General features: G+C 44.2%; 2 protein-coding genes across 4 annotated transcripts in view; one reads left to right on the top strand and one right to left on the bottom strand.

Moving 5' to 3' along the window:
- The window catches only part of fam219aa (family with sequence similarity 219 member Aa), a 92515-nt gene extending 91329 nt beyond the window's left edge, over nucleotides 1–1186 (bottom strand). For both annotated transcript variants that reach the window (XM_070862455.1, XM_070862460.1), the window contains exon 1: nucleotides 957–1186. In XM_070862455.1, coding sequence (XP_070718556.1) covers nucleotides 957–1016 — 60 coding nt within the window. In that variant the 5' untranslated portion in view covers nucleotides 1017–1186. The remainder of the gene's footprint in view (nucleotides 1–956) is intronic.
- A 457-nt stretch (nucleotides 1187–1643) lies between these two features.
- dnai1.2 (dynein, axonemal, intermediate chain 1, paralog 2) overlaps nucleotides 1644–26611 on the top strand; it is a 610660-nt gene continuing 585692 nt past the window's right edge. For both annotated transcript variants that reach the window (XM_070868013.1, XM_070868021.1), the window contains exons 1-3: nucleotides 1644–1723; nucleotides 23846–23902; nucleotides 26036–26134. In XM_070868013.1, coding sequence (XP_070724114.1) covers nucleotides 1697–1723; nucleotides 23846–23902; nucleotides 26036–26134 — 183 coding nt within the window. In that variant the 5' untranslated portion in view covers nucleotides 1644–1696. The remainder of the gene's footprint in view (nucleotides 1724–23845; nucleotides 23903–26035; nucleotides 26135–26611) is intronic.

Raw genomic sequence — 26611 nt, 5'->3', positions numbered from 1 at the left:
ATATTCAAGGGCTTCAAAAACATTACCTAAACACTATGAATTACATGGAAAATAAGATTAAACCAAGTATCTCATTCCTTGAACAACACTAAAATATGGGTGTATCTAGGTGTGGCTTACAAGGCTATAACCCAATTTAAAGATTCAGATAGCATCAATAATTACAACAGCATAGGTTGCAATGAAGTGCACTTGTACCCGAGAGATGATTACATACAGTGTGAATGAGGACGTGCAAGTGGACTATAGCATGATGATTTACAAAATGTTATTATTCTATTTGAATGAAATGCATAGAAACCAAGTGTCCTCTTAAAACAAGATAAAATTGTCCCAGAACGTAACTGTCAGTTAAAAGAAACCTAGAGTATTTTCCAAATTCACATCTACTACAGTACCTGTCACGAAAGATAAAGACTAAATACACTAAGAATTGTCTGTATTGCATTTCACTTTAAAATAAAACAAAACAGGCAACGGTCATACATTACAACCTTATCAAAATTCTATAACGTGATCACTTTACTCCTGGATGCAGAAATGGCAACATAAAGGTCATTTGAGATACACCACCACAATTTTCTCACGGGTTTGGCCTCCCCACCCACCGATCCGAAGCTCGGAGATGTGGCAAAAGGGGCAATGAATTCAGGACCCAACCAGTCGCCGTACAATTTAAAACTTGTTTACGTACAATAAAATGCGCACTGTTTGTTGACAGCAGGAAGTTAGCGAGTTACACCACACACGAAAAATAAATATCACGGACCAAGCCGTTTTCCAAAAAGGAGGAAACCATTATTTTATATAATATTAAAACACGCGTTTGAACCCCAAAAATCACCAGACAAGGCCCTGAGCTCCAACTAGTCGGAACCGACACTGCAAAGAGCATAATGTATAAAACTATTGAGAAATTTAAAAAAGAGAAGCTGTTTTTAAATCCCATTTCTTACCAGCGGTTGTATTTCTGACCGAGCTGTGGGGACTTGAAATCGGTCGATTTCTTCCATCATTTTGAATAACGAAATCGAAGTGATGCTGCGGCCTTTTAAAAAAAAATGACCCCCAATGATCACTGTTTATGATGACTACGATGCTTATTTCCTTCCCCCAGTGTGATTACCTCATATTATTTCTCACAGCAGCCTGAAGCCAATCTCCATCTCACGCAGAGACAGTGACTCAACTCCAGCTTCCGGGTCCGGAAGTCGGAGCCACCTCGCAAGACCCCCCCCCCTCCCCCCTCCAAAAACAACAATCATTATTTTTTATTAAAGATCTTAACAATTGCAAAAAAAAATCACGTTGGTTGAACCGGAAAGTTATTTTTAATTTAAAGAAACAGTTTTATTCCATCCATTCAGGCATCACTGGAGACTATCCCGTTGCCATGGTTACGACTGGTGCGTGCAAAGAAAGACATTCTCGGCGGGCTGCTTTAAATTGTGAATCATTTTTCTCTCATCTTTTTTGATTTGTTTATTAATGTAATTATTAACTTAATATCATATAATTTGATCATTTATATTTAAAATGTGATTTTTTTTCAATGCTCCTTTTCAAGTAGAACTAGTTTGTTGGTGTCGGTGACGGCGGAAGCTGCGGTTGCCTAGGTAATGGGATTCAACTTCCGTTGGTGCGGCGCTGCTGCTCTTTGAGTCGATTATAGTTCCAGTTCCTTCCATCCATCGAGATGCCGCAGAAAACGAAAACGAGATCGGTAATTTCAACAAACTTTTCTCATTTTTTTTTACATTTCGATAAAAATATTCATGTTTTTTTTAATAACGGGACACATGCTTTTTTTACAAGAAAGACTTGCATTTATATATCGCCTTTCACAACCCACCGGACGTCTCAAAGCACTTTACAGCCAATGAAGTACTTTTGGAGTGCAGTCACTGTTGTAATGTAGGAAACGCGGCAGCCAATTTGCGCACAACACGCTCCCACAAACAGCACTGTGATAATGACCAGATAATCTTTTTTTTTCCCCCAATGATGTCGGTTGAGGGACAAGTATTGGTTAGGACACCAGGGATAACTCCCCTGCTCTTCATCGAAATAGTGCCGTGGGATCTTTTACGTTTACCTGAGATGGCAGACAGGTTTAACCTGAAGGACAGCACCTCCAACAGTGCAGCACTCCCTGAGTATCTCCGCAAATCCCCTGGGAGGACAGGCGCACCAACATCAGTGTCCTCATCCAGGCTAACATCCCCAGTATTAAAGCGCTGACCACACTTGATCAGCTTCGCTGGGCAGGCCACATATTTCGCATGCCAGATATGAGACTCCCTAAGCAAATGCTTTATGCGGAGCTCCTTCATGGTACATGAGCCAAAGGTGGGCAGCGGAAGCGTTACAAGGACACCCTCAAAGCCTCCCTGGTAAAGTGCGACGTCACCACTGACACTGGCCGAAGAGGAGAAAGTGCATCCGGGAGGGTGTTGAGTTCTTGGAGTCTCAACGTAAAGAGCGTGAGGAGGTCAAGCGCAGACAGTGGAAGGAGCGCGCGACAAACCAGCCCCACCCACCCCTTCCCTCGACGAATGTCTGTCCCACCTGTGACAGGATCTGTGGCTCTCGTATTGGACTGTTCAGTCACCAGAGAACTCACTTTGGGAGTGGAAGCAAGTCTTCCTTGATTCCAAGGGACTGTATATGACTCCGTGAGCACTGCACTGAAATGTCAGCCGAGATTTTTGTGCTCAAGTCTCTGGAGTGGGACTTGAACTCACAACCTTCTGATTCAAAGGTGAGGGTGCTATCACCTGAGCCACAGGGTTTTTTGTTTATAGGACACTTTGTTCAGCATTGCACAGGTATGAAAGTCAGCCCACCTGTGTGGTTAGCAAGGTGAACCTTTGTCTGTAGACCAAAAACAAGGCAATTGTTTATTCTTGAGACACGAACCACTAGCCACTTAGTATGTTTTAGGTGATTGGCAGAAGAACCAAAGGCAACATGAGGAAAAACCTTTTTACGCAGTGAGTGGTTATAATCTGGAATGCACTGCCTGAGAGAATGGTGGAGGCAGACTTCATCGTGGCTTTCAAAAGGGAATTGGATAAGTACCCTGTTAATTCCTGGATTCTTTTACTTCAATCTGGTTCAGTAAAATTACTGAGTCGAATACCTCTTGTGCTTTGAACAAAGCAGTCTTTATTACCGGCCAGTAAGACCTATCAGACAGAAGATATACTCTCTGGATAGAGCGTACACACTCCCTACGGATAGGTGAAGTTACATCGTAAAGCGTTAACAGTTATACAGTTTTGAAATCAGATAACAAAATACAAATGGATTGACAGTCTAACTCAGCCACTCATTAGTCAATCTATATGAGATGTTCTTCTTGAAAGCTCAAGTATTGCCTCCAAATGTTTCAATCTAATGGTGTGACTATTTACTGAGACCTTGCAATTCTGCAGATGTATTTCATGTTACAATTATATATTATTGGCAGGATTAGTGACTTGAAACCTTGAGACAGACTGTTAGCTAAGCTGATGTTGCACTATTTGCAATCTGACATTCTCCCAGCTATTCTTCCATGGCTTATACATTTTCATATATCCCGTTTACTTTACTGTCCTTAATTCCATATATTCCGTTCAGATATCCACATCCCCCCTTTTATCATTCTATGATAACATTTAGGATCATTCTATGAGTATTGCATTGTTGAGTAGTTCTCTAGTTTGTTGGATCATAACCCGGGAACCCTTGACCACAAGAGGGTCTGCTAACCTTGTCATTGCTTTACAGCAGAGGTTAAGGCAACCAACAATCAAACAGCAGGTAATTATTATGATGAGAACAATTGCGCCATGTATTAGATAGGATCTCCAAGATCCACCCAGAAACCAATCAAACCTGCTAAGTTCTTTTGCTGGTGTGGATAACTTTTTCACCTCCTTCCTTATGTGATCGGCAAGGTGGGTTATGTTTTCTGAACTATCAGGAATGTAAGTGCAACATTCAGATCCTATCAGGGCACACGTTCCCCCTTTCTCAGCTAACAGGTAATCGAGGGCCATTCGGTTTTGTAATGCTACGGTCCTTATCGCTACCATTTCAGCTGTGATGCCCTCCAGAGCCTCAGCAGTGCGGTGAGCTACCTGTTCCAATATCGTTTCTTTGAATCCATCTAACAGTCTCAGTTAGGGTCAGGGGAACGGTGCGCAAAGGAATTCCCCCTTTGGAATGTATAGGGATATGTGAACACACCCAGCATCTAGTGAAGTGCCCTTTTTCCGCATAAACGTAAGACATATACAAAAAGGTGTTTATATGGAGCTCTCGCCTTTGTCTTCCTTCCCGTGCACCAAAACTGTCATATATCAACACTATTATGCAGACAGTAGCATACAGACACAATCTCATCTTATAAATAGTCCAATTATTTAGCTGATAAAAAGAGTTCTGTTTTCACGTTTCCCTTCAGGTCTCCGTCAGTGTATTTGGTCAAACTGATCCTCCTTCAACTGCCTTGTTCAGCTATAGGGAGGAGGAGATCTGGAACAGAAACAGGAATTAGACTAACCAGCAAAATTTGTTTAAATGGTGATGAGCTTGCAGTGGTGCAGGTGAACCCAGACACTTTTCCCCTCAACCTTGGCTGCAGTGGGGGTAGTGAGTGACACCTAAAAAGGCCCCTCCTATTGTGGCTCTAATCCCTTCCGAATCCATACTTCCCTGGTGCCACGAGGGACTATTCGGGTAAGCATCTTGAACCTGGTTGTGAACTAGTCGCAGAGCCTGAGTCAGAGAAAGAACATAGGTGGTCATCAGTCTAGCTGAGATCTCATATCTAGGAACAATTTCCCTCATTAACACCTTAACAACAGTCTGAGTCTTATTGTCCAGGTTAGGGTAGGCTTCAATCCATCTGCTAAACACATCTACTATTACTAACACATATCTGTAACACTGAACTTTTTGCAACTCAATGTAGTCCAACTAAAATGTCTCAAAGGGACCTTCGGGTAGGGGCGTTTTACCCCAATCACAGGGATTATGTTGCTGGCCAACCAGGCAACGACTACTGATGTTCTGGGTGAGCGCCTGGAGTTTAGGGTGCCACCAAGTAGCCAAAAGTGTATCACTTGTTGCCCTTGCTCCACAATGAGTAGCAAAATGCAGACATTCTATAACCCATGAGGCCAACTCGTCAGACATGCAAGTCTGTTCCGCGGGAGTGGTCCAGAGTTTAGAAACATTGTCATAAGTACATGCATAATATTTCCACAACAGTTTATCTTTTTCAGGAGCGTCCCCCTGTGCTTTTATAACATCTTGGATGGTTGGCATTGGTTTTTCCGAGGCTAACTTATCCTTTGCAGGATTTTTAATCTGACTCATAATTTTGGGCACTACCATCTGTTGGTCACGAGAGGCCTGTTTGGCCTCTTGGTACAATGGCAATGCGTTTGGGGAACATGAGGGCTTGCAACAAATCAGATACTAACTGTTTATGAGATATCTCATTCCCCTGTGAGGTTAGGAATCCCCTATTTTTCCATAATTGTCCGAAATCATGCGCCACCCCAAAGGCATACCTAGAGTCGGTATAGATATTGATTTTGAGATCTTTGGCCAAGATACAGGCTTGGGTGAGGGCGAATTGTTGAGCTTGTTGAGCAGAATAGGCGGTTTCAAAGCAGCAGATTCCAAGACCTGATTCTCCTGGTTTACTATGGCGTATCCTGAGATTCGTGTATCTTCTGGATTAATAGAAGTACTTCCGTCAACAAACATAAACAATCATGACTGGGTTCTTCCTCATCTTGGGGTGGCTCAGTAAGAAAACAGGCCGGATTAATTGCAGTATAGTGCCAAAAAGTCATTTTAGGATTGCCTGTGATTTCAGTGGGTTCTGTCGGATTGCCCTGCACTGAGATCTCAATCGGATCAATGGGAGTATAACCCACTTGGGAGGGGTTCTCTGCCCACACATAAGGATCCACATAGTCAGTTATGCCGGAGCCAGTATGATGCTGTAGAGTCCTTAAGACCTTCTCGGGGTCCCCATGAAATTGGACTGTTCGGCCATGTTTTACAATTTGCACATCCCGGCTGGTAGGGTCAGCCTCATCTATGGCCTTGCGTACCATAACTCCCAAATCTTTAGCATGGTGAGGGGCTAATACTTCACGAGCAATATACGGTGCCATTGTTAGGGGCTGTTTCCATAGATTCTTATCCACTTCCACAAAATCTGCCTCTCTTTCTAGTCCAGTCACTCTAGCCCTTAATAGAATTCCCTTCACTTCCCCTTCGTGATCCTGATAAAAGTTCTGCAGGTCCTGATTCTTTCCACTGGGATCGTGTGCTAGGGTCACGTGACAGGGTGCCTGCGGCAGGTCCAGAGACCACCACTGAGGGGTTCTAGTGGTATAATACTGCCGCTTAAGGGTTTCCTGTTTTACAATAATCCCGTTATCTCCACACTCCAAATGCAACTGGAATTTGCAAAGGAGGTCTCTAGCCATCAAGTTACAGTCCAGATTGGTTGTGATAACAACTCGATGTTCCACCGATTCTTCCTGGTAACCCATTTTAACCGGTTCTGACACTGGGAATGTCGAGATTTGTCCCAGGAATCCTGAAAGTTCCTGTGTTTCAGTAGAAGCAGGGAGTTTAAGCTTTGATTGTACAGAAGACATGAAGGCTCCCGTATCTATCAAAAAGGGTTGCCACTCATTCAGAATGGATTCGCCGTCCGGGGAGGATCCCTGCACAATCAAGCTGCGTAGTCAATCGGGGGACAATTGACCAAAGGGGTTGTTCTGGGAGAAGTTAGTGTAAGATCCTCCTCTCCCCCCTTGCCCCCCTGTTCTTCCTCCTCTTCCTTTTCCATGCTGACGGTAGGGGCAATTTTTATTCCAATGTCCTTCCTGCCCACAATTAAAACAGTCAATTCCTCTTACCCAGTCCCGGCCTCTTCCCATACCATGCCGGGGACAATAGGGAGGTTTATTAGCAGGGCTCGGGCCGTTTGGTTGTTTAGTATAACCGTATCCTTGCTTATCCATCCAATCCTGTATGCAACACTGCGGTTCTATTGATCCTTCCTCCCGAGATGGCTCTTCCTTTCTAGTCACGTATTCAGTTTTGACCCGGGTTGGGGGCGCACCTCCCCCCTCCCCTTTCTTTTTCTGCCAATAATATCTAACTGCCCTTTCCATCTGTCCGGATAGCGTGAGCAATCAAATAGTTGTTTGAAGATCACAGACATCTATAGAGAGGTGGTCTGCAGCTTGTTGTGCATCAGGGTTTGGCATTGGTCTGACAGGGAATTGGTGTCGGGACTTTGGGATCTTGGAAATCATTTCCAGGCCGGAGGATGTTTCAGAGCTGTCTGACTGCTTGACAGTTCTGCGTCTCGATCGGCGGGGGTGTTTGCTATGTCTTTCACAACTTGGACTGGTAGGTTGACTAGAAGATTTACGGGACTGTTTGTGATGTTGAGATATAGTTCTGCCCTTTCGAGTGTGAGATCTGGTCCTTTCGGCTGTATTGCTTGTAAACTGGGGATCCGAATCGCTATCAGAGGATGAGGAGTCAGTTTGGGTTTGTTGCTTTGGTGATATGTGGTTGTTCCTAACTCTTTTTACCGGAGTGTTAGGTGGAGGGTGTTGGGAAGAGGACTGGAGCAAGAGGCCAGGGGGTGCGGGAGGCGCCGTTGGGCGCTGAGTCAGTGGCCACTCATCAATTTCATCATCAGCCTCGGTTAACACAAAGCCAGCCATTTTAACTTGTAGTTGATCAATACCTTTCTCAGAGGTCCCAGAGGATCTCTTAGCAAGTTTCTCGTGCGCACATTCATTCTTTTTTTTTAAAGACGTCTACAGTTTTAACATGTGTTCCCTCTGTCAATGCAAGTCCTAATTTAATAGCATTGTTTGCCAACTCGATAGAAGTGATGCATCTTTTAATTTCTGACAATAATGTCGCCAGGTTGCAATTAAATTTTTTTATCCCCTTTTCCTCGTCCCCTTCTCCAAATTAATCCCTGTGCTTTTTTTTTACCTCTACGCTTCTAGTGTGACCTAGAGGCCACTGGTCATCTCCTAATAATTTGTTCAGGGCTCCTGATAATTTTCTAAAGTCTTCAGCTCTTTCAGGGAATTCCTCACATAGCTTTTGTAGCGTATTATCCGCATCCGTGGTTTTATCTAACTGATTACCCATTTTCACACTGCCCCTCGTATTACTGTGTCGCTACGCGTTCGTGTCGTCGTGCAATTTAAACAAACTTACAAATAGACACAGACTTTACAGAACTAACACGGACTTTAACTAACTCCAAATCTAACACTTACCCGCATCGCCGCACGATCTCAATACTAAACTACCACGTCGCCTCGCAGTTCACGTCGCCTCGCAATCCGCGTTGCCTCGCAGTTCACGTCGCCTCGCAATCCGCGTTGCCTCGCAGTTCACGTCGCCGCGCAATCCGCGTCGACCCGTGGCTCGCGTCGCCGCGCGAGTTAAGATACTTTAACTTTACTTCAAACACTTACCCGCATTACCCGCATTACCGCATGATCCGCATCGCCGCATGATCTACAAAATAGACAAAGACTTCTAACACTTACCCGCATCGCCGCACGGTCCGCATAGCCGCACGATCTACAAAATTACCCGCATCGCCGCACGGTCCGCATAGCCGCACGATCTACAAAATTACCCGCATCGCCGCACGGTCCGCATAGCCGCACGATCTACAAAATTACCCTTAAAACTCTAAACACTTTAAGACTTACAGACTTACTGCCATTAGCACTGACTTTCGCGATTCGCGTTGCTGCGCCTCTGCGTCATTACGCGTCGGCGTCACTGCGCGTTTACGTCACCGCGCGTCTACGTCACTGCGCGTTGACGTCACTGCGCGTTCGCTTCACTGCGCGTTTACGTCACTGCGCGTTCGCTTCGGCCCTTCTCTCTCTCGGCCGCGCGTTTGCGTCGGCCCTACCTTCCGAGTTGCTGCGGGGTTTTTTTTAAAATTCAATCAGAGCCTAGACGGGCCAAGTGATATTCAAGGTCCCTTCGTCGTACCTGAGTTGAACGCCTATCTTCTATTTAAATCCCCATTTTATTCCTTGTGAGCCTAATTTCTAATTTTGATTTCTTATGAGCCTCAATTAATTTTTTTTTTTAGTCTCCAAATTTCCCTATCCTTTCGCGTTACTGCGCAGTTTAAATTCAATCAGTCAATGAAAGCCCTAATTTAATGGAGTTTTTCTGCCAACTGGACAGGAGTGATTTTATATTTTTCATAATTTAAAATCTCAGAACATCTTTTTCTTTCGGCACCTATTTAGTACGTTACTTTTTTTTTATAACTAGAGAGAAGTCTGGCACGTAGGCTGTGGACTGCTTTTCGTTATCTCAATTGTTCCAGCCTCAAGGTCGTGTTATTTAATATAAATTATTATTTTTTTTAAATCCTTTTGAATCCATCTCAGTTGTTTTGCTGTGCCTTCTCTGAATGTTTGTTTTCAACAAGTTTTTCTTTTTTTTTAACCACCGGGACCATGTAATTTTTTCTTTTTTAACAAATCTATCCTTTGGGCATTTCCTGGCTCCGCAACTTATCATCCGAATATACGTAATTCAATAAGGTTCACACTCTTAAACTTCCCACATACAGGACAACACTACGAAGGGTTAAAACAAACTTTCATTCTGTTTGAGATAAAACAAACCACAACTCCCCGGCTTTTTTTTTTACAGTAAAAGTCACAGAAGCATTTCTCATTTAAACAGACATTCATAAGAGTCTCTTTTCTTTCCTATTAATTTTTTTTTTTGGCGTCGTCCGTTGAGATCCCACTTCTGACACCAAATGTTAATTCCTGGATTCTTTTACTTCAATCTGGTTCAGTAAAATTACTGAGTCGAATACCTCTTGTGCTTTGAACAAAGCAGTCTTTATTACCGGCCAGTAAGACCTATCAGACAGAAGATATACTCTCTGGATAGAGCGTACACACTCCCTACGGATAGGTGAAGTTACATCGTAAAGCGTTAACAGTTATACAGTTTTGAAATCAGATAACAAAATACAAATGGATTGACAGTCTAACTCAGCCACTCATTAGTCAATCTATATGAGATGTTCTTCTTGAAAGCTCAAGTATTGCCTCCAAATGTTTCAATCTAATGGTGTGACTATTTACTGAGACCTTGCAATTCTGCAGATGTATTTCATGTTACAATTATATATTATTGGCAGGATTAGTGACTTGAAACCTTGAGACAGACTGTTAGCTAAGCTGATGTTGCACTATTTGCAATCTGACATTCTCCCAGCTATTCTTCCATGGCTTATACATTTTCATATATCCCGTTTACTTTACTGTCCTTAATTCCATATATTCCGTTCAGATATCCACAACCCGAAGGGGAACAAAAAAATTGTAGGGCTACGGGAAAGGGCAGCAGAGTTGGACTAGCTGAAGTACTCTTGCTTAGAGTCGGCACAGGCTCGATGGACCGAATGGCCTCTTGTGCTGTAACCGTTTTATGAATATGGGTTTGAAATGTCCATTCCTGATACCTTTTTAGACAAATGTTCAAATGCCACCACTAGGAGCACTAACTAGTTATTTATCATCATAGGCAGTCCCTCGAAATCGAGGAACTCTTGCTTCCACTCCTAAAGTGAGTTCTTTGGTGGCTGAACAGTCCAACATGAGAGCCACAGACCCTGTCACAGGTGGGACAGATATTCGTCGGGGGAAGTGGGGGGCGCGGCACTGATTTACCACACGCTCCTTCCGCTGCCTGCGCCTGACCTCTTCACGCTCATAGCGTTGAGATTCGAAGAGCTCAACGCCCTCCCGGATGCACTTTCTCCACCTAGGGCAGCCTTCGGCCAGGGTCTCCCAGGCATCAGTAGTGATGTCGCACTTCATCAGGGAGACTTTGAGGGTGTCCTTGTAACGTTTCCGCTGCCCACCTTTGGCTCATTTGCCATGAAGGAGCTCCACCCATAACAGTTGCTTAGGGAGTCTCATGTCTGGCATGCGAACTAAGTGGCCTGCTTCGTGCTTCAATGCTGGGAATGTTAGTCTGGGCGAGGACACTGATGTTGGTGCGTCTGTCCTCCCAGGGGATTTGCAGGATCTTGCGGAGACATCGTTGGTGATATATCTCCAGCGACTTTATGTGTCTTCTGTAAGTTGTCCATGCCTCTGATCCATATAGGAGGGCTGCAATTACTGCAGCCCTGCAGACCATGAGCTTGGTAATAGGTTTGAGGGCTTGGTCTTCGAATACTCTTTTCCTCAGGCAGCCGAAGGCTACACTGGTGCACTGGAGGTGATGTTGAATCTCCGCATCAATGTCTGTCTTTGTTGACAAGAGGCTCCAGAGGTCTGGGAAGTGGTCCACGTTGTCGAGAACAGCGCTGTGAATCTTGATGACTGGGGGACAGTGCTGTACGGCGAGGACAGGCTGGTGGAGGACCTTTGTCTTACAGATGTTAAGCGTAAAGCCCATGCTTTCATATGCCTCGGTAATTACGTTGACTATATTCTGGAGTTCAGTGTCTGAATGTGGGCAGACGCAGGCACTGCTTCTGCTGTCCCCTCTGCTTTGGGGCTATGTTAATATTGATGATGGATTGGATTAGGCGATCGTACGTCCAGCAGTCATCAGCTTCCGTCATGTCGCGGGTGATGCGCACATCCTTGCGATCCTTGGCTTGGACAATGACATAGTCCAGCAGGTGCCAATGTTTGGTGCAAGGATGTTGTCACGATGCCTTGTATTTGTTCCTCTGGCAGAACAGGGTGTTGGTGATGAGGAATTCATGTTCTAGACATTTTGTCGGGATAGGGTGCCGTTGGAGTTGGATTTCCCTACCCCCTCTCTGCCAATCACGCCTTCCCAGAGGGCTGTGTCTTTGCCGACCCTAGCATTAAAGTCTCCTAGGCGGATCAATTTGTTGTCCTTGGGGACGCAGGACAGGGATGTCTCAAGGTTGGAATAAAAACCCTCTTTAGCCTCATCCGTTGCATCGAGTGTAGGGGTGTATGCACTGATGTCTGGCGCATTGGTTCCGGGATAGGGTAAGGTGAAGGGTTATCAGGCATTCGTTAATCCCACAGGGAGCGTTTTTGAGGCGGCCAACCAATTCATTTTTGACGGCAAAGCCGACTCCATGAAGGCGGCGTTCTTCCTCTGGTTTTCCTTTCCAGAAAAAGGTATAACCTCCACCATGTTCTTTAAGCTGGCCTTCCTCTGCCTGCCAGGTCTCGCTTAGGGTGGTGATTTCGATGTCAAAGAGACTAAGCTCCCGGGCAACTATGGCGGAGCGGCGTTCCGGCCTGTTGCTGTTGGAGTTGTCCATTAGTGTCATGACGTTCCAGGCCCCGAACTTCATATTAAATGAATGGAAGATGCCTGTGCATGAGTTCTTTTAATGTGGGGTGGTCGTTGCACACCGATCACCACACGGGCTTAGCTGAGCAAGGTCTTGGTCCAGTGGCAAGGGGGTCCAAGGCGACTGGAGATCTGCTGTGCTATATGAGCCGAGTTGCCTATGGTGAGATGTTGGCCGCAAGCTCGACTCTGAGTAGCGCCCTTGATGGTAGGTCGCCTGCTGCTTGGTGGAGGACAGGCATTGAGTGGGTCAGCGGTCCCCTGGAGTTCAGTGTGGAAGGTCAGAGTGGTCACAGCCATGGTACTCACCACGTGCTGGGGGAGAAGAGGCCAGTCATCAGCGGGGAAGGAGAGGCCCAGTCGTCGTTGAAGGGGAAGAAAGCCCGATCACTGTTGAGGAGTTGAGGTCCAGCCATCGTTGAGGGAAAAGGAGAGGCCAGCCGTCGTCGCTGAAGAGGAGAGGCCCAGACCTCATCGCTAGAGGAGGCCTGATCGCCCCTGGAGGGGGCCCGGTCATCGCTAGAGGAGGTCCGGTCGCTGTTGGAGAGGGCCCGGTCACTGTAGGAGGGGGCCTGTCGCCGTTGAAGGGGGCCCGGTCGCCGTTGAAGAGGGCCCGGTCTCTGTTGGAAGGGGCCCGGTCGCCGCTGGAGGGGTTATTACCAGAGGGTTTTATCACCCTACCCCATTAGCCACTGTATCTCCACAATTTCTGGTTTCATCAGAGCATCCCAGCCCTTACACCCTCCCTTACACTCCTGCCCCCTCCTGGTCGGTTTTGGCTCCTTATTGTTTTTCATCTGGGAGCAGTGAGGGAAGAAGATGATTCCCCTGGTTTGACGAGATTGGTTAGGATCTTGCTGCAGGAAGTGGAACACAGAAGGGAGTTTTTATCCCATGCCTTGGTCAAAATATCATTGGAATTGTGGAGCAAAGAGCTTGGCAGGAGGTGGTAGACATTGTCAATCCCAACAGCACTGTCCAGAGAACATGGCTGCAGTCAGAGCCAGTTTAAGACTGTGAGGGGCCAAGGCTAATTGGAGGCAAGGGCCTATATAGGAAGCAGACAGGAAGCTTTTCAGAATAGCAGGCATTGACTAGTGGGGTACCGCAAGGTTCAGTACTGGGACCCCAGCTATTTACAATATACATTAATGATTTGGACGAAGGAATTGAATGTAATATCTCCAAATTTGCAGATGACACTAAGCTAGGTGACAGTGTGAGCTGTGAGGAGGATGCTTAAGAGGCTGCAGGGTGACTTGTACAGGTTAGGTGAATGAGCAAATGTATGGCAGATGCAGTATAATTTAGATAAATGTGAGGCTATCTACTTTGGTGGCAAAAACAGGAAGGCAGAATATTATCTGAATGGTGACAGATTAGGAAAAGGGGAGGTTTAATGAGACCTGGGGGTCATGGTACATCAGTCATTGAAAGTTGGCATGCAATTACACCAGGCAGTGAAGAAAGCAAATGGCATGTTGGCCTTCATAGCAAGAGGATTTGAGTAAAGGAGCAGGGAGGTCTTACTGCAGTTGTACAGGGCCTTGGTGAGGCTACACCTTGAATATTGTGTACAGTTTTGGTCTCCTAATCTGAGGAAGGACATTCTTGCTATTGAGGGAATGCAGCGAAGGTTCACCAGACTGATTCCCGGGATGGCAGGACTGACATATGAAGAAAGATTGGATCGACTTGGCTTATATTCACTGGAATTTAGAAGAATGAGAGGTGATCTCATAGAAACATATAAAATTCTGACAGGATTGGATAGATTAGATGCGGGAAGAATGTTCCCGATGTTGGGGAAGTCCAGAACCAGGGATCACACTCTTAAGGGTAAGGGGTAAGCCATTTAGGACCGAGATGAGGAGAAACTTCTTCACTCAGAGAATTGTGAACCTGTGGAATTCTCTACCACAGAAAGTTGTTGAGGCCAGTTCATTTGATATATTCAAAAGGGAGTTAGATGTGGCCCTTACGGCTAAAGAGATCAAGGGGTATCAAGAGAAAGCAGGAATGGGGTACTGAAGTTGCGTGATCAGCCATGATCATATTGAATGGTGGTGCAGGCTCGAAGGGACGAATGGCCTACTCTTGCACCTATTTCCTATGTTTCTATATATATACTATATATTGCATACAATTCATAAAATCATCAAACAAATATAATTGTATATTTATCCAAATTTAACAACTAACAAAAATCAAAGCTGTGTACATTAAAAACAGCATACAATTCAAACAGAGAATGGTTTCTTCCGGCTTTAAACTATGATATCAAACACAAAGTTTTCTGAATCCATATTTTCAAACAAAGACTTGTAAGGTCCTGGCCTTGACTGTGGCAAACAAATTACAAAAATCAAAGCTATGTACATTAAAAAAACCCAACAAAACAGCAAAAACAGCAGACAGTTCAAGCAGAGATTGGTTTCTTCCTTGCTTAATCCGCGATATCCAACAAAAAATTATCTGAATATGTCTCTTCAAACAAAGACTGGTTTCTTCCTGGCCTTAGCTGTGGCAAAGTCATGACTAATATCATCAAAATTTAAAGACCTGACAATTGCACTCTTAATGCTCCTGATTCATGGTGGATCGTAAGACATTTTTCATCCTTTTAAGAAGAGAGAAAGAACGTTCTCCACGACAATTAGTGACCATTAATGACAAATACAGTCGTGATGCAGTTTCCACATTTGGGAAACATTCCATCAAATTGGATTCAATGATAAGAACATAACAAATAGGACCAGGTGTAGGCCATACGGCCCCTCGAGCCTGCTCCGCCATTTAATACGATCATGGCTGATCTGATCATGGACTCAGGTCCACTTCCCTACCTGCTCCCCATAACTCCTTATTCCCTTATCGGTTAAGAAACTGTCTATCTCTGTCTTAAATTTATTCAATGACCCAGCTTCCACAGTTACTGAGGCAGCGAATTCCACAGATTTACAACCCTCAGTTTTAAATGAGCGGCCCCTTGTTCTAAGATTATACCGCCTAGTTCTAGTCTCCCCAATCTGCGGAAACATCCTCTCTGCATCCACCTTGTCAAGCTCACTCATAATCTTACACGTTTCGATAAGATCACTTCTCATTCTTCTTAATTCCAATGAGTAGAGGCCCAATCTACTCAACCTTTCCTCATAAGTCAACCCCATTAACTCCAGAATCAACCTAGTGAATCTTCTCTGAACTGCCTCCAAAGCAAGTATATCCTTTCATAAATATGGAAAACAAAACTGCACGCAGTATTCCAGGTGTGGCCTCACCAATACCCTGTATAACTGTAGCAAGACTTCTCTGCTTTTATACTCCATCCCCTTTGCAATAAAGGCCAAGATTCCACTGGCCTCCCTGATTACTTGCTGCATCTGCATACTAACCTTTTGTGTTTCATGCACTAGGACCCCCAGTACTGCAGCACTTTGCAATTTTTCTCCATTTAAATAATAACTTGCTCTGTGATTTTTTTTCTGCCAAAGTGCATAACCTTACACTTTCCAACATTATACTCCATCTGCCAAATTTTGCCCATTCACCGAGCCTGTCCTTTTGCAGGTTTTTTGAGTCCTCACACATTGCTTTTCTTCCCGTCTTTGTATCGTTAGCAAACTTGGCTATGTTACACTCGGTCCCTTCATCCAAGTCGTTAATATAGATTGTAAATAGTTGGGGTCCCAACACTGATCCCTGCGGCACCCCACTAGTTACTGATTGCCAACCCGAGTATGAACCATTTATCCCGATTCTCTGTTTTCTGTTAGTTAGCCAATACTCTATTCATGCTAATATATTAGCCCCAACCCCATGAACTTTTATCTTGTGCAGTAACCTTTTATCTGTCACCTTGTCAAATGCCTTCTGGAAGTCCAAATACACCACATCCACTGGTTCCCCTTCATCCACCCTGTTTGTTACATCCTCAAAGAATTCCAGCAAATTTATCAAACATGACTGCCCCTTCATAAAGCCATGTTGACTGCCTGACTGAATGATGCTTTTCCAAATGTCTTGCTACTGCTTCTTTAATAATGCACTCCAACATTTCCCAACCACAGATGTTCGACAACTGGTCTATAGTTTCCTGCTTTTTGTTTATCTCCTTTTTTAAATAGGGGCGTTACATTTGCAGTTTTCCAATCTGCTGGGACCTCCCCAGAGTCCAGGGAATTTTGGTAAATTACAACCAATGCATCCACTATCCCTGCTGCTACTTCTCTTAAGACCCTAGGATGCAAGCCATCAGGTCCAGGGGATTTATCCACCATTAGTCCCATTATATTACTGAGTACCATCTCTTGAGTGATTGTGATTGTGTTAAGTTCCTCCCCTCCATATAGCCCCTTGACTATACACTGTTGGGATATTTTTAGTGTCCTCTACCATAATGACTGATACAAAATATTTGTTCAGAGTTTCTGACATCTCCATGTTCCCCATTACTAATTCCCCGGTCTCGTCCTCTAAGGGATCAACATTTACTTTAGCCTCTCTTTTCCTTTTTATATACCTGTAGAAACTCTTGCTATCTGTTTTTATATTTCATGCTAGTTTACTTTCATAGTCTATCTTCCCTTTCTTAATCATTTTTTTAGTCATCTGTGCTGGCTTTTAAAAGCATCCCAATCTCTGTCCTCCCACTAGTGCTGGCCACTTTGTATACCCTTGTTTTTAATTGGATACCATCCTTTATTTCTTTAATTAGTCACGGACGGCTATCTTTTCTTTTACACCCTTTCCTCCTCACTGGAATATATTTTTCTTAAGAGTTATGAAATATCTCCTTAAATGTATGCCACTGTTTGTCAACCGTCTTATACTTTAATCTATTTTCCCAGTCCACTTTAGCCAACTCTGCCCTCATACCTTTGTAATCTCCTTTATTTAAGCTTAGTATGCTGATTTGAGATCCAACTTTCTCGCCCTCCATCTGAATTTGAAATTCTACCATGCTATGGTCATTCACTCCAAGGGCATCCTTTACTAGATACATCCAAATAGACCGACTCTCATCCTCTTTTCTTTCTATATTTGAGAAGTATGAAAATTCAACAAATTGAAGAAATTCTTTAGTAAAATCTACTGGGAGATCATCTTGATATTTCTGACATAAGCGTCTTATATCTTCACTGACTTGGAAGCTTGACATATGTGAATAATTTGCCAGGACACTAAAGGTCTTGTCAATATCGGCATAGGCCTTGATTCAATATTCTAATGCAATCTTCAGTTTGTCAATGATTATGAGGAATGTATTAACTTTGAAGGCTTCCTTGTCGCTGAATGTGTGTGAAGTTGCGTCATCACATGTCTTTGGTCGTTTGCGGCGTTTTGGCTGATTTATACTCCTGTTTCGCCTTCCTTGCAATCCCCTGAGCCTCATACTCATCAAAACTGTCCCGCATTTGTTGAAGAACCATTCCAAGATCCCTCAGTAAGTTTACAGCAGTGGAAAGGTCATTTTGGGCACTTTGCAAACTTAGACTGCATCTGTTGAATGGTTGAAGTATATCAGTCCAGACTTCACACAAAATACCAGTCTTCAAGTTATGCATTGCATCACTCATTATCTTTACATCTTTTCTTGTTGTTGGCTTTTGAGATTCATCATCTTTGATTCTCTCTAGGGACTCGGGGATGTTGCAATATCCCAGAATGAGTGCCTTCACAGCTTCAGTGTTGGCACTCCACCGTGTCCCGGAGAGTGATTTGGGCACTAGACATCCCTTTGATAGTGAATCTGTAAGAATCTTCCAACAGCTGGTTGATGCAGTGAAAAAATTACATAATTCTAGGACAAATCCAAAAAATGAAACTGCTTCAATGCAACAGCCCACAGCAAACTGGCCAACAAGATTTAGTGAGTGTGCTGCGCCTGGTATGTAATCAACCAAAGCGTTGTGCTCTTTTATCTTTTCCTGTGTCCCTGAATATTTACCACTCATATTGGAGGCATGATCGTAGCTTTGGCCACGACAAAGACTGAGGTCAATACCATTTTCGGTGAGAATGTCAAGTAGGTATTAGGCAAGTTTCTCTCCTGTTACTAGTGATGCTTATGAAGGTCATGAAATGCTCCACTGGTCTGTTGGATAGCACATAACGCAAGATGACTGAGAGCTGATCGTGTGTGACGCATCTGGTGTTGAGTCTACAGACACTGAAAAGTACCCTGCATCCTTGATCTCATCAACAATTGCTGATAGGGCCTTTGTCAGCAGTACAATGAATTCATCAGAAATTGTCTTTGATAAATATGATGTATGGCCTTTACCATGATTTCTGTGCTCATTGATGTGCTAAGCCAAGAAAGGGTCGAATTTAGCAATCAGTTCCAGAATGCCAAGATATTTGGCATTGTGTTTTAATCCAATAGACTCAATTGAGCTACAGAATGGCAGACCATGCTCAGGAAGGAAAACAATGGTTTCAACTACCCGTCTCAGGACATTCTTCCAATATGATCGAACTTCCAAAAATTGTTTTTCCACTTGAGAATCAATTCTGCCGCTAACTTTATTTCAGGCACGATATACACCCACTGACAATGTCTGCTGCTCACTCATTGCATGATTATCTATGTACGCAGTATTCTTCCAATCATTCACAGAATATGACACACTTTTTGCCTTCAGAAAACAAGCAGCAATAAAAACAGTATACTTTTTTTGTAGAAGGTGAATAGATGAGCCATTCTCATTTGCCAGTCTGTTTGTTGGGCTTCACATATTGAAACATTAATTTGGTCAGATAATGCTTCTGCTTGGAGTACTAAGTCGAGGCCTAAAAAATATGTGGGCCTAAGGCCTTATTAGCCTATAGATTAATCCGGCTTTGGCTGCAGTGCCAAACAACATACAACAAATTCATTCAATGGGCCAAAGTAGGTAGCGATAATGATCCATTTTCTTTGTACTCTGATCCAAATCTTATTAGTTAAACCCATGCATTCCTTCACATTCTCTCAACCTTCCCAGAGTGAATGACATTTCACTTTGTACTAATCATCAACTTCTCTTCGCAACCTCATGGCTTTCTGATAAGGATACAACAGTCAACATATTTCCATGTCTTGCCCTGCATACTGCCTCTTTCTGTAATCACAAACCATATAGAGTCCATCTTCACATTAAGGGAAAGACACAATCCATGCAGACTTTGGTACTTTATGCCTTAATATTTAGGAGAAGACAGTACATAAGATAAGGAAGATATCTGCAACTAAAGAGCAGGCTGCTATTAATGATGTCTGAGATGTGACCCACTTTAAGGAGTGGGACCAAGAACTTGAGAAGGTAGAGAAGCAGGATGCTTGGCCCCAGCTTAGGATTTGTACAACAATGAGTCTTTTACATTATATCCTAGATTCTTCTACAAGCACTCACACACAACACACGCTACCATGTGTCAGCAGCACCATGCCAGCTCCTTGCCAAAGTCCAGGCATCCAAACGTTGTTCTGAAGATGTCTAACTAGCAGTTTTATCTTTTGGTCCAGACAGGCGGGGCTAAAGAAGCTGTAGCAAGGCCCTCACAACAAAAGTCACCCAAGATCTCACCTAGCACCACATCATTCCACCTTATTCTGGCAAGTACCAGCACAGAGCCATCCATCCCAGGAGATTTAGATAATTGGATTGACTACACTGGTTGATCCACAGAGCACAGATGAACAGGATCCAGGAGAACAGATTGAAAAGAAAGAGGAATCATCTCATTCAAGGATGGGGTCTCCTCTACCCCCAGCTGTTGCGATCAGGTATCCAGATCTTTAAGGCCCAACCTTTAAAAGAAGAATGCTTTCTGCTTTCTGAACACGAGAGGTTGTTGCAACCATTGTGAATTTGTCTTGGATCTTTAAGCACATCGAAGCAAGTATGGAGGATTCCGTAACCCATGTGTGGGTTTCTCGAATATGGAATGGAAAGCATTCAGCGAATCTTGAGATCCGTGACCGCTTCAGTGCAGCCCTTAACAATAGAGGCTGTTATGACTGCTCAGATGGTTGCCATATAGGCCTTGGGGTGCAAACTTCTCCTCATTGGGTAGGACAGCTGATGAGTTTGGCCAAATGAGGGAGGGCCTCCACGATGTCTTTGCTGTGATGGGGTCTGCTCAGGCTGTGACGTGGAGGCTGGGAACAGGTACTGACTGGACCTGACATTGGGTAAAGGTTTTCCCAATGGCAACACATCCAAACTCCTTTCCAATTGCTGCACAGAAGTCTGAAAACATGCAGGGTCTGACTGTCCTTACAACAGTGGAAGTGCAGCAGCCTAAAGAAGGTCCATGTGAGGTCCATGCTCACAGAGCTCGAGACTTACCTTTAACCCAGGTGCCTTTATGACCATTAGCTGCCAGGTACCTCATAGGCTCCAGTGACAAGATTTACACTGCAAAGAAGCACCAGAATAGATAGTTGGGAACAACTCATATGAAGTTTAAGCATCTTGGTAGCAGGTTCATAGCAGTTGCAGAGTGCAACAATATTTTTTTGAGGCTGGTTTAGAAAAGTGTAGATAAAATGGAGGATGATTATGGGAGAAAAGTGGGAGCTATTTTGAGATTCATGGTGATTGTCATTTACTGGAGTGGCAAGGAAAGTTGCTGCATGGAGCGAGGAGGCAAGGATTCTTTGTTCACATAAAGGCATCTTGAATCCAGGTTTAGCATACTTGTCTGTACAACTTTGCTGGGCTGCCTCTTCTTCTTCCTTGGGTTCCTACACCTCCTGTAATGGATCTGTTGGTAAGGATCACAGCCTGCGTGTCGTCGTGGAGAAGGCGGAGGATGTTGACCAACTTTTGGGAGCATCCGAAACGAAGGATGATGCTCCATAGACCCTTGCAGTTGACAGTGTCAAAGGCCTTTGTAAGGTCAATGGATCCATTACAGATCCAATCCACATCCGGACTGGGGTCAAACAGGGCTGCGCCATCGCCCCCAACCCTCTTCTCAATCTTCCTCGCTCCACCTCACAGTCAACAAGCTCCCGCTGGAGTGGAACTAAACTATAGAACCAACCAGTGGGAAGCTGTTCAACCTTCGCCATCTCCAGGCCAGGTCCAAGACCACCCCAACCTCTGTCATCGAGCTACAGTATGTGGCCGACGCCTGCGTCTGCGCACATTCAGAGGCTGAACTCCAGGACATAGTCAACGTATTTACTGAGGCGTACGAAAGCATGGGCCTTACGCTAAATATCCGTAAGACAAAGGTCCTCCACCAGCCTGTCCTCGCCGCACAGCACTGCCCCCCAGTCATCAAGATCCACGGTGCGGCCCTGGACAACGTGGACCATTTCCCATACTGCGGGAGCCTTTTATCAACAAAAGCAGACATTGTTGAGGAGATTCAACACCGTCTCCAGTGCGCTAGCACAGCCTTCGGCCACCTGAGGAAAAGAGTGTTCGAATACCAGGTCCTCAAATCTACCATCAAGCTCATGGTCTATAGGGCTGTAGTAATACCCGCCCTCCTGTATGGTTCAGAGACACGAACCATGTACAGTAGACACCTCAAGTCGCTGGAGAAATACCACCAACGATGCCTCCACAAGATCCTACAAACCCCCTGGGAGGACAAACGCACCAACATTAGTGTCCTCGACCAGGCCAACATCCCCAGCGTTGAAGCACAGACCACATTTGATCAGCTCCACTAGGTAGGCCACATTGTTCACATGCCAGACACGAGACTCCCAAAGCAAGTGCTCTACTCAGAACTCCTTCATGGCAAACGAGCCAAAGGTGGACAGAGGAAACATTACATGGACACCCTCAAAGCCTCCCTGATAAAGTGCAACATCCCCACCGACACCTGGGAGTCCCTGGCCAAAGACCGCCCCAAGTGGTCGCTAATGGCGGTCGCTAAGTGCCTCGAGTCTCATTGCCGAGTGCATGTAGAAAACAAGCGCAGGCAGCGGAAAGAACGTGCGGCAAACCTATCCCACCCACCCTTACCCTCAACAACTGTCTGTCCCACCTGTGGCAGGGACTGTGGCTCTCATATTGGACTGTTCAGCCACCTAAGGACTCATTCTAAGAGTGGAGGCAAGTCTTCCTCAATTCCGAGGGACTGCCTACGATGAAACCTCCTTCTCCTGCAGCTCTTCTGCGGACAACTGTTGCAGTTCCTCCAGGTGAATCTTTTTGGTGGCTATGTATTGGAGCATGCAGCAAGCCATATTGAGCTTAGAGTCTTTAGCAGGCTGTTACTGCAGGATGATCCCTTATCTGTCCAAGCACTAGAAGCACTGACTTGGAATGCCAATTATATTTTCTATTATTAGTGAGACATGTCAGCTGCTGTATTTAGATGGTGCAGAGGATCATCAGCTAAGATAGCAGTGGGTTGTTTTCATCCTCAAAGAGCCTTCATTTACTGGAAATGAGGAAACAGAGGTGTTATGGTATACTAATGGGGAATAAACTCAATATGAATGTGCCCTGGGAATTTGGCTGTGACTCTAAGTCAGAAGATTGTGGGTTCAAGTCCCACTCCAGGAACTTGAGCACATAAATCTAGGCTAACACTCCAGTGCAGTACTGAGGGAGTGCTCCACTGTCGGAGGTGCCGTCTTTCGGATGAGACGTTAAACCGAGGCCCCATCTGCCCTCTCAGGTGGACGTAAAAGATCCCATGGCACTATTTCGAAGAAGAGCAGGAGAGTTATGCCCGGTGTCCTGACCAATATTTATCCCTCAATCAACATAACAAAAACAGATTATCTGGTCATTATCGCGTTGCTGTTTGTAGGAGTTTGCTGTGCGCAAGTTGGCTGTCGCATTTCCCACATTACAACAGTGACTACGCTCGAAAGGACTTCATTGGCTGTAAAGCGCTTTGAGACGTCCGGTGTTCGTGAAAGGTGCTATATAAAAATGCAAGTCTTCTTTCTTTTATGATGCAGTGATGATAGTTTCACACCAGCCAGACATTAACAAAGTAGTAACCCTTACAATGCCAAGAGGAGAATGATGGGCTACATGTGTCCTATCTATTACCCCCTCCCTGTACTTTGGAACATCTTTGATGTGAGTACCTTAAGCAATTGCACTCAGATAATATATGCTGTATATGCTATCACCTGACAATTGAGATATTAGCATCCTAAATAAGAAATCTCCTAATTTGGAGCGTCCCTTGACTGTTCCCACCAATTAGGGATTTACTCCAGTTTACTTTATGTATTTCTTTTGTTTGTGGGTTTTTACTTTTAGTTTGTTATGCCAAGTGGGAGGTGGATGAGTGTTTTGTAAATTGAAAAAGTTTGAGGAGGAGAAGGAGGTGGTCATGGACCTTGTCAGCATGCTGATTTATCTTCTATTATTGGATGTAAACTTTGAAATATCTGGGATTAAAAAAACATATGCTGTTGAAATGAGTGATTTCACATTAATACCAATAACTTACATTATCTTCCTAATAGGTTACTGGCCAGCCTCCTATACAATCTGCTAAAGCTATAACAAAAAAGTCCAAGAAGGTAAGGAGGTTTATTTGATAACTTCAGTTGATTTGACAATGAACAATTTAATATCATTAATGTAGATAGCCGATAACCTTACAGTGCAGCCACCATTATTTAGAAACAATATGATAGAACATAGGACTAGATAAGAAACTGATTTGAAACAGAGATGACTTGTGAATGGAAAGGCTTACAAATTTGATTGTGCTGCACTATTTTTCGGGTGCTAAATAGATGCATAAACACCCAATCATCATCATCATCGATATGGCAACAGTAAGTGCATGCTGATTATGACCGGAAATGCACTGCCCACTATATTGGATCGGACTTCTTCGTAGGTATCCAGAGTGCATGCCAGAACTATGGAAAATGCTGAATTACTTTTGTAAATAAGGGTCCTACGCTTGTTGTAGGACTGTTTTGAGAGATTCGACTATCCCAGCACCTGCTTCGGCATGTATTAAAGTCGTCTAGCTACTTGTGGCACTAACAGCTGGGGAGGATGTTACATCAGCATTATTTAAAAGGATCCTGCGGTACATACAGGTTAGTTGTTGTTTTGTCATTTCAGGCTGCTGACTTAACCTCTGGGCATTTTTTGGTCTTTTATCTGACTCTCGAATGTTCATTTTGACTGCTGGGCAGAATATTTTTCTGATGTTGCATTGTTTTTCATTGACTTACAAACAATTTGACTAGCAGTCATGTGTGGTCTAATAGGGCTGCCTTTGGTGCTAGATGAGGAGGGGGAGCAGCAAGGAAAACAACAGAGCAGGAGCAGCTGCAACTGGAGGGAGGAGGAGGATGGCATTGTGCAGGAGCCCATATCCATAGTGGGTCTTCAGGGAGCTAATCTCCTACATGAATTTTTGGCAGGAGCAATGTATAAGGTGCCTTCGCTTCACAAAGGAAGCTGTCACCGAGCTATGTCACCTGCAGCAGCTGCAACTCGAGCCTCTCACACGGGCATGGACAACGTTGTATGTAGTTGTCAAGGCCACTATGCTCCTTACTTTTTATGCCATTGGCCCCTTTCAGGATACAGCAGGTGACATCAGCAACATATCACAGTATGCAGTCCACTGCTGTGATCAGGGAGGTCACCAAGGCTCTTTACATTAATAGGAACACCTATATCTCAATCCCAATGGACAGAGCGAAGCAGCATGAGAGAGCACTAGGCTTCGCCTGCATGACAGGCTCCCATGGTGCATTGTGCCAAACACTGCATCCATATTGCCTTCCGTGCTCCCCATCACCAGCCTAGTAATCATAAGGATTTCACTCCCTCACCGTTCAGCTGCTTTGCAGCCTCACGCAGTGCATTATGCATGTCTGTACCCAGTATTCTGGCCACAGTCATGACACATTCATTCTGCACCAGTTCTCTATGCCGCTTTTTTTCCAGCCAGGCCATCAAGTTACAGGCTGGCTACTGGGCAAGAAGAGCTATCCTCTCCGTATATGGCTCATGATACCTGTCAGGAACCTGGGCACAGCTGTAGAGCTGGCCAACAACGAGAGTCATGTCAAAGGAAAGTGATCCCTACATCTGTAAACTCTTCCAGTGCCACAGCTTCCTCAAACTCTCTGTTGCTCTGACTCCGGCCTCTTGTGTATTCTCCACCCATCCTCCCACCGACTATTCCACCATGATTAGCAGCTCTGCATTTAGCTGCCTTGGCCCCAAATTTTGACATTTCTTCCATAAACCCCTCCCCCTCTTTAAGACTCTCCTTAAATTGTTTTGCCTAAGCTTTTGATCACCTCTCCTAATATCTCCATTTTTGGCTTGCGCCATTTTCTTTTTTGATTACATTTCAGTGAAGCTCTTTGGGACATTTTTCTACATTAAGGATAATATATAAAAGCAAGTTGTTGTTATAGTTACAGGCTGTGGTGTGAAACATGTTATGATGTCATATGGTTAGTGTATTTTAGAGGTTGTATTGTCTCCTTGAGACTGCAGTTTGGAAATTTGCTGGGTAAATACTTGAATAGTGGTGTATTCTTTAAAAGGAACTTTGTTATGACACTGCGTATATTCTCAGAGTTTCTGAGTATGCTGATAGTCATGTCACTCAATGCTGCTAAAAATTGCATGAGTATTTCTCATGGAATTAAAAACCTGTTATTCTGTAACAGGATGACGATGATGGAACTGAGATGGGAGATGGAGGAGATGAGTGGAATTTGGGAAAGCCACATGTCAAACCTGCTGATCAGCTAGACCTTACTGAACTAGTAAGTAACATCTCATGATATAATTTAAATATATATTCCATGGAAAATTGGAGCATATGTTGATCAAAAATTGTACAAAACTATTTACCTTTCTTTAAAATATATGATTTAAATATTAAATTTATATTCTAATAACTTATTTGCTACAAGTTTGCTTATGTACTGTAATTCTTATTGTGTTTATATATTCTTTAAGCTCAAGGATACATGGTTAAGAAGTAGTTCTACTTCCTCCAATCTTTACATTTTTTCCCCCCATTATCCTTCTTTTTCTGAAGACAACAATCCTTGCTGGCATTAGCAGTATCTCTCCAAAATGGCCATTCTTCATTTATAATTTTATTTTATTTGTTCTGGGATGTGGGCGTCCCTGAGAAGGCCAGCATTTATTGTCCATCCACAATTGCTCTTGAGAAGGTGAGCTGCCTTCTTGAACCATTGCAGTTCTTGAAGTGAAGCTACTCTGTTAGGGAGGGA

This window comes from Pristiophorus japonicus, chromosome 2 (assembly GCF_044704955.1).
Source record: "Pristiophorus japonicus isolate sPriJap1 chromosome 2, sPriJap1.hap1, whole genome shotgun sequence".
NCBI lineage: Eukaryota > Metazoa > Chordata > Chondrichthyes > Pristiophoridae > Pristiophorus > Pristiophorus japonicus.
Note: the sequence above shows the minus strand (reverse complement) of the source record. Positions and strands in the feature narration are given on the sequence as shown.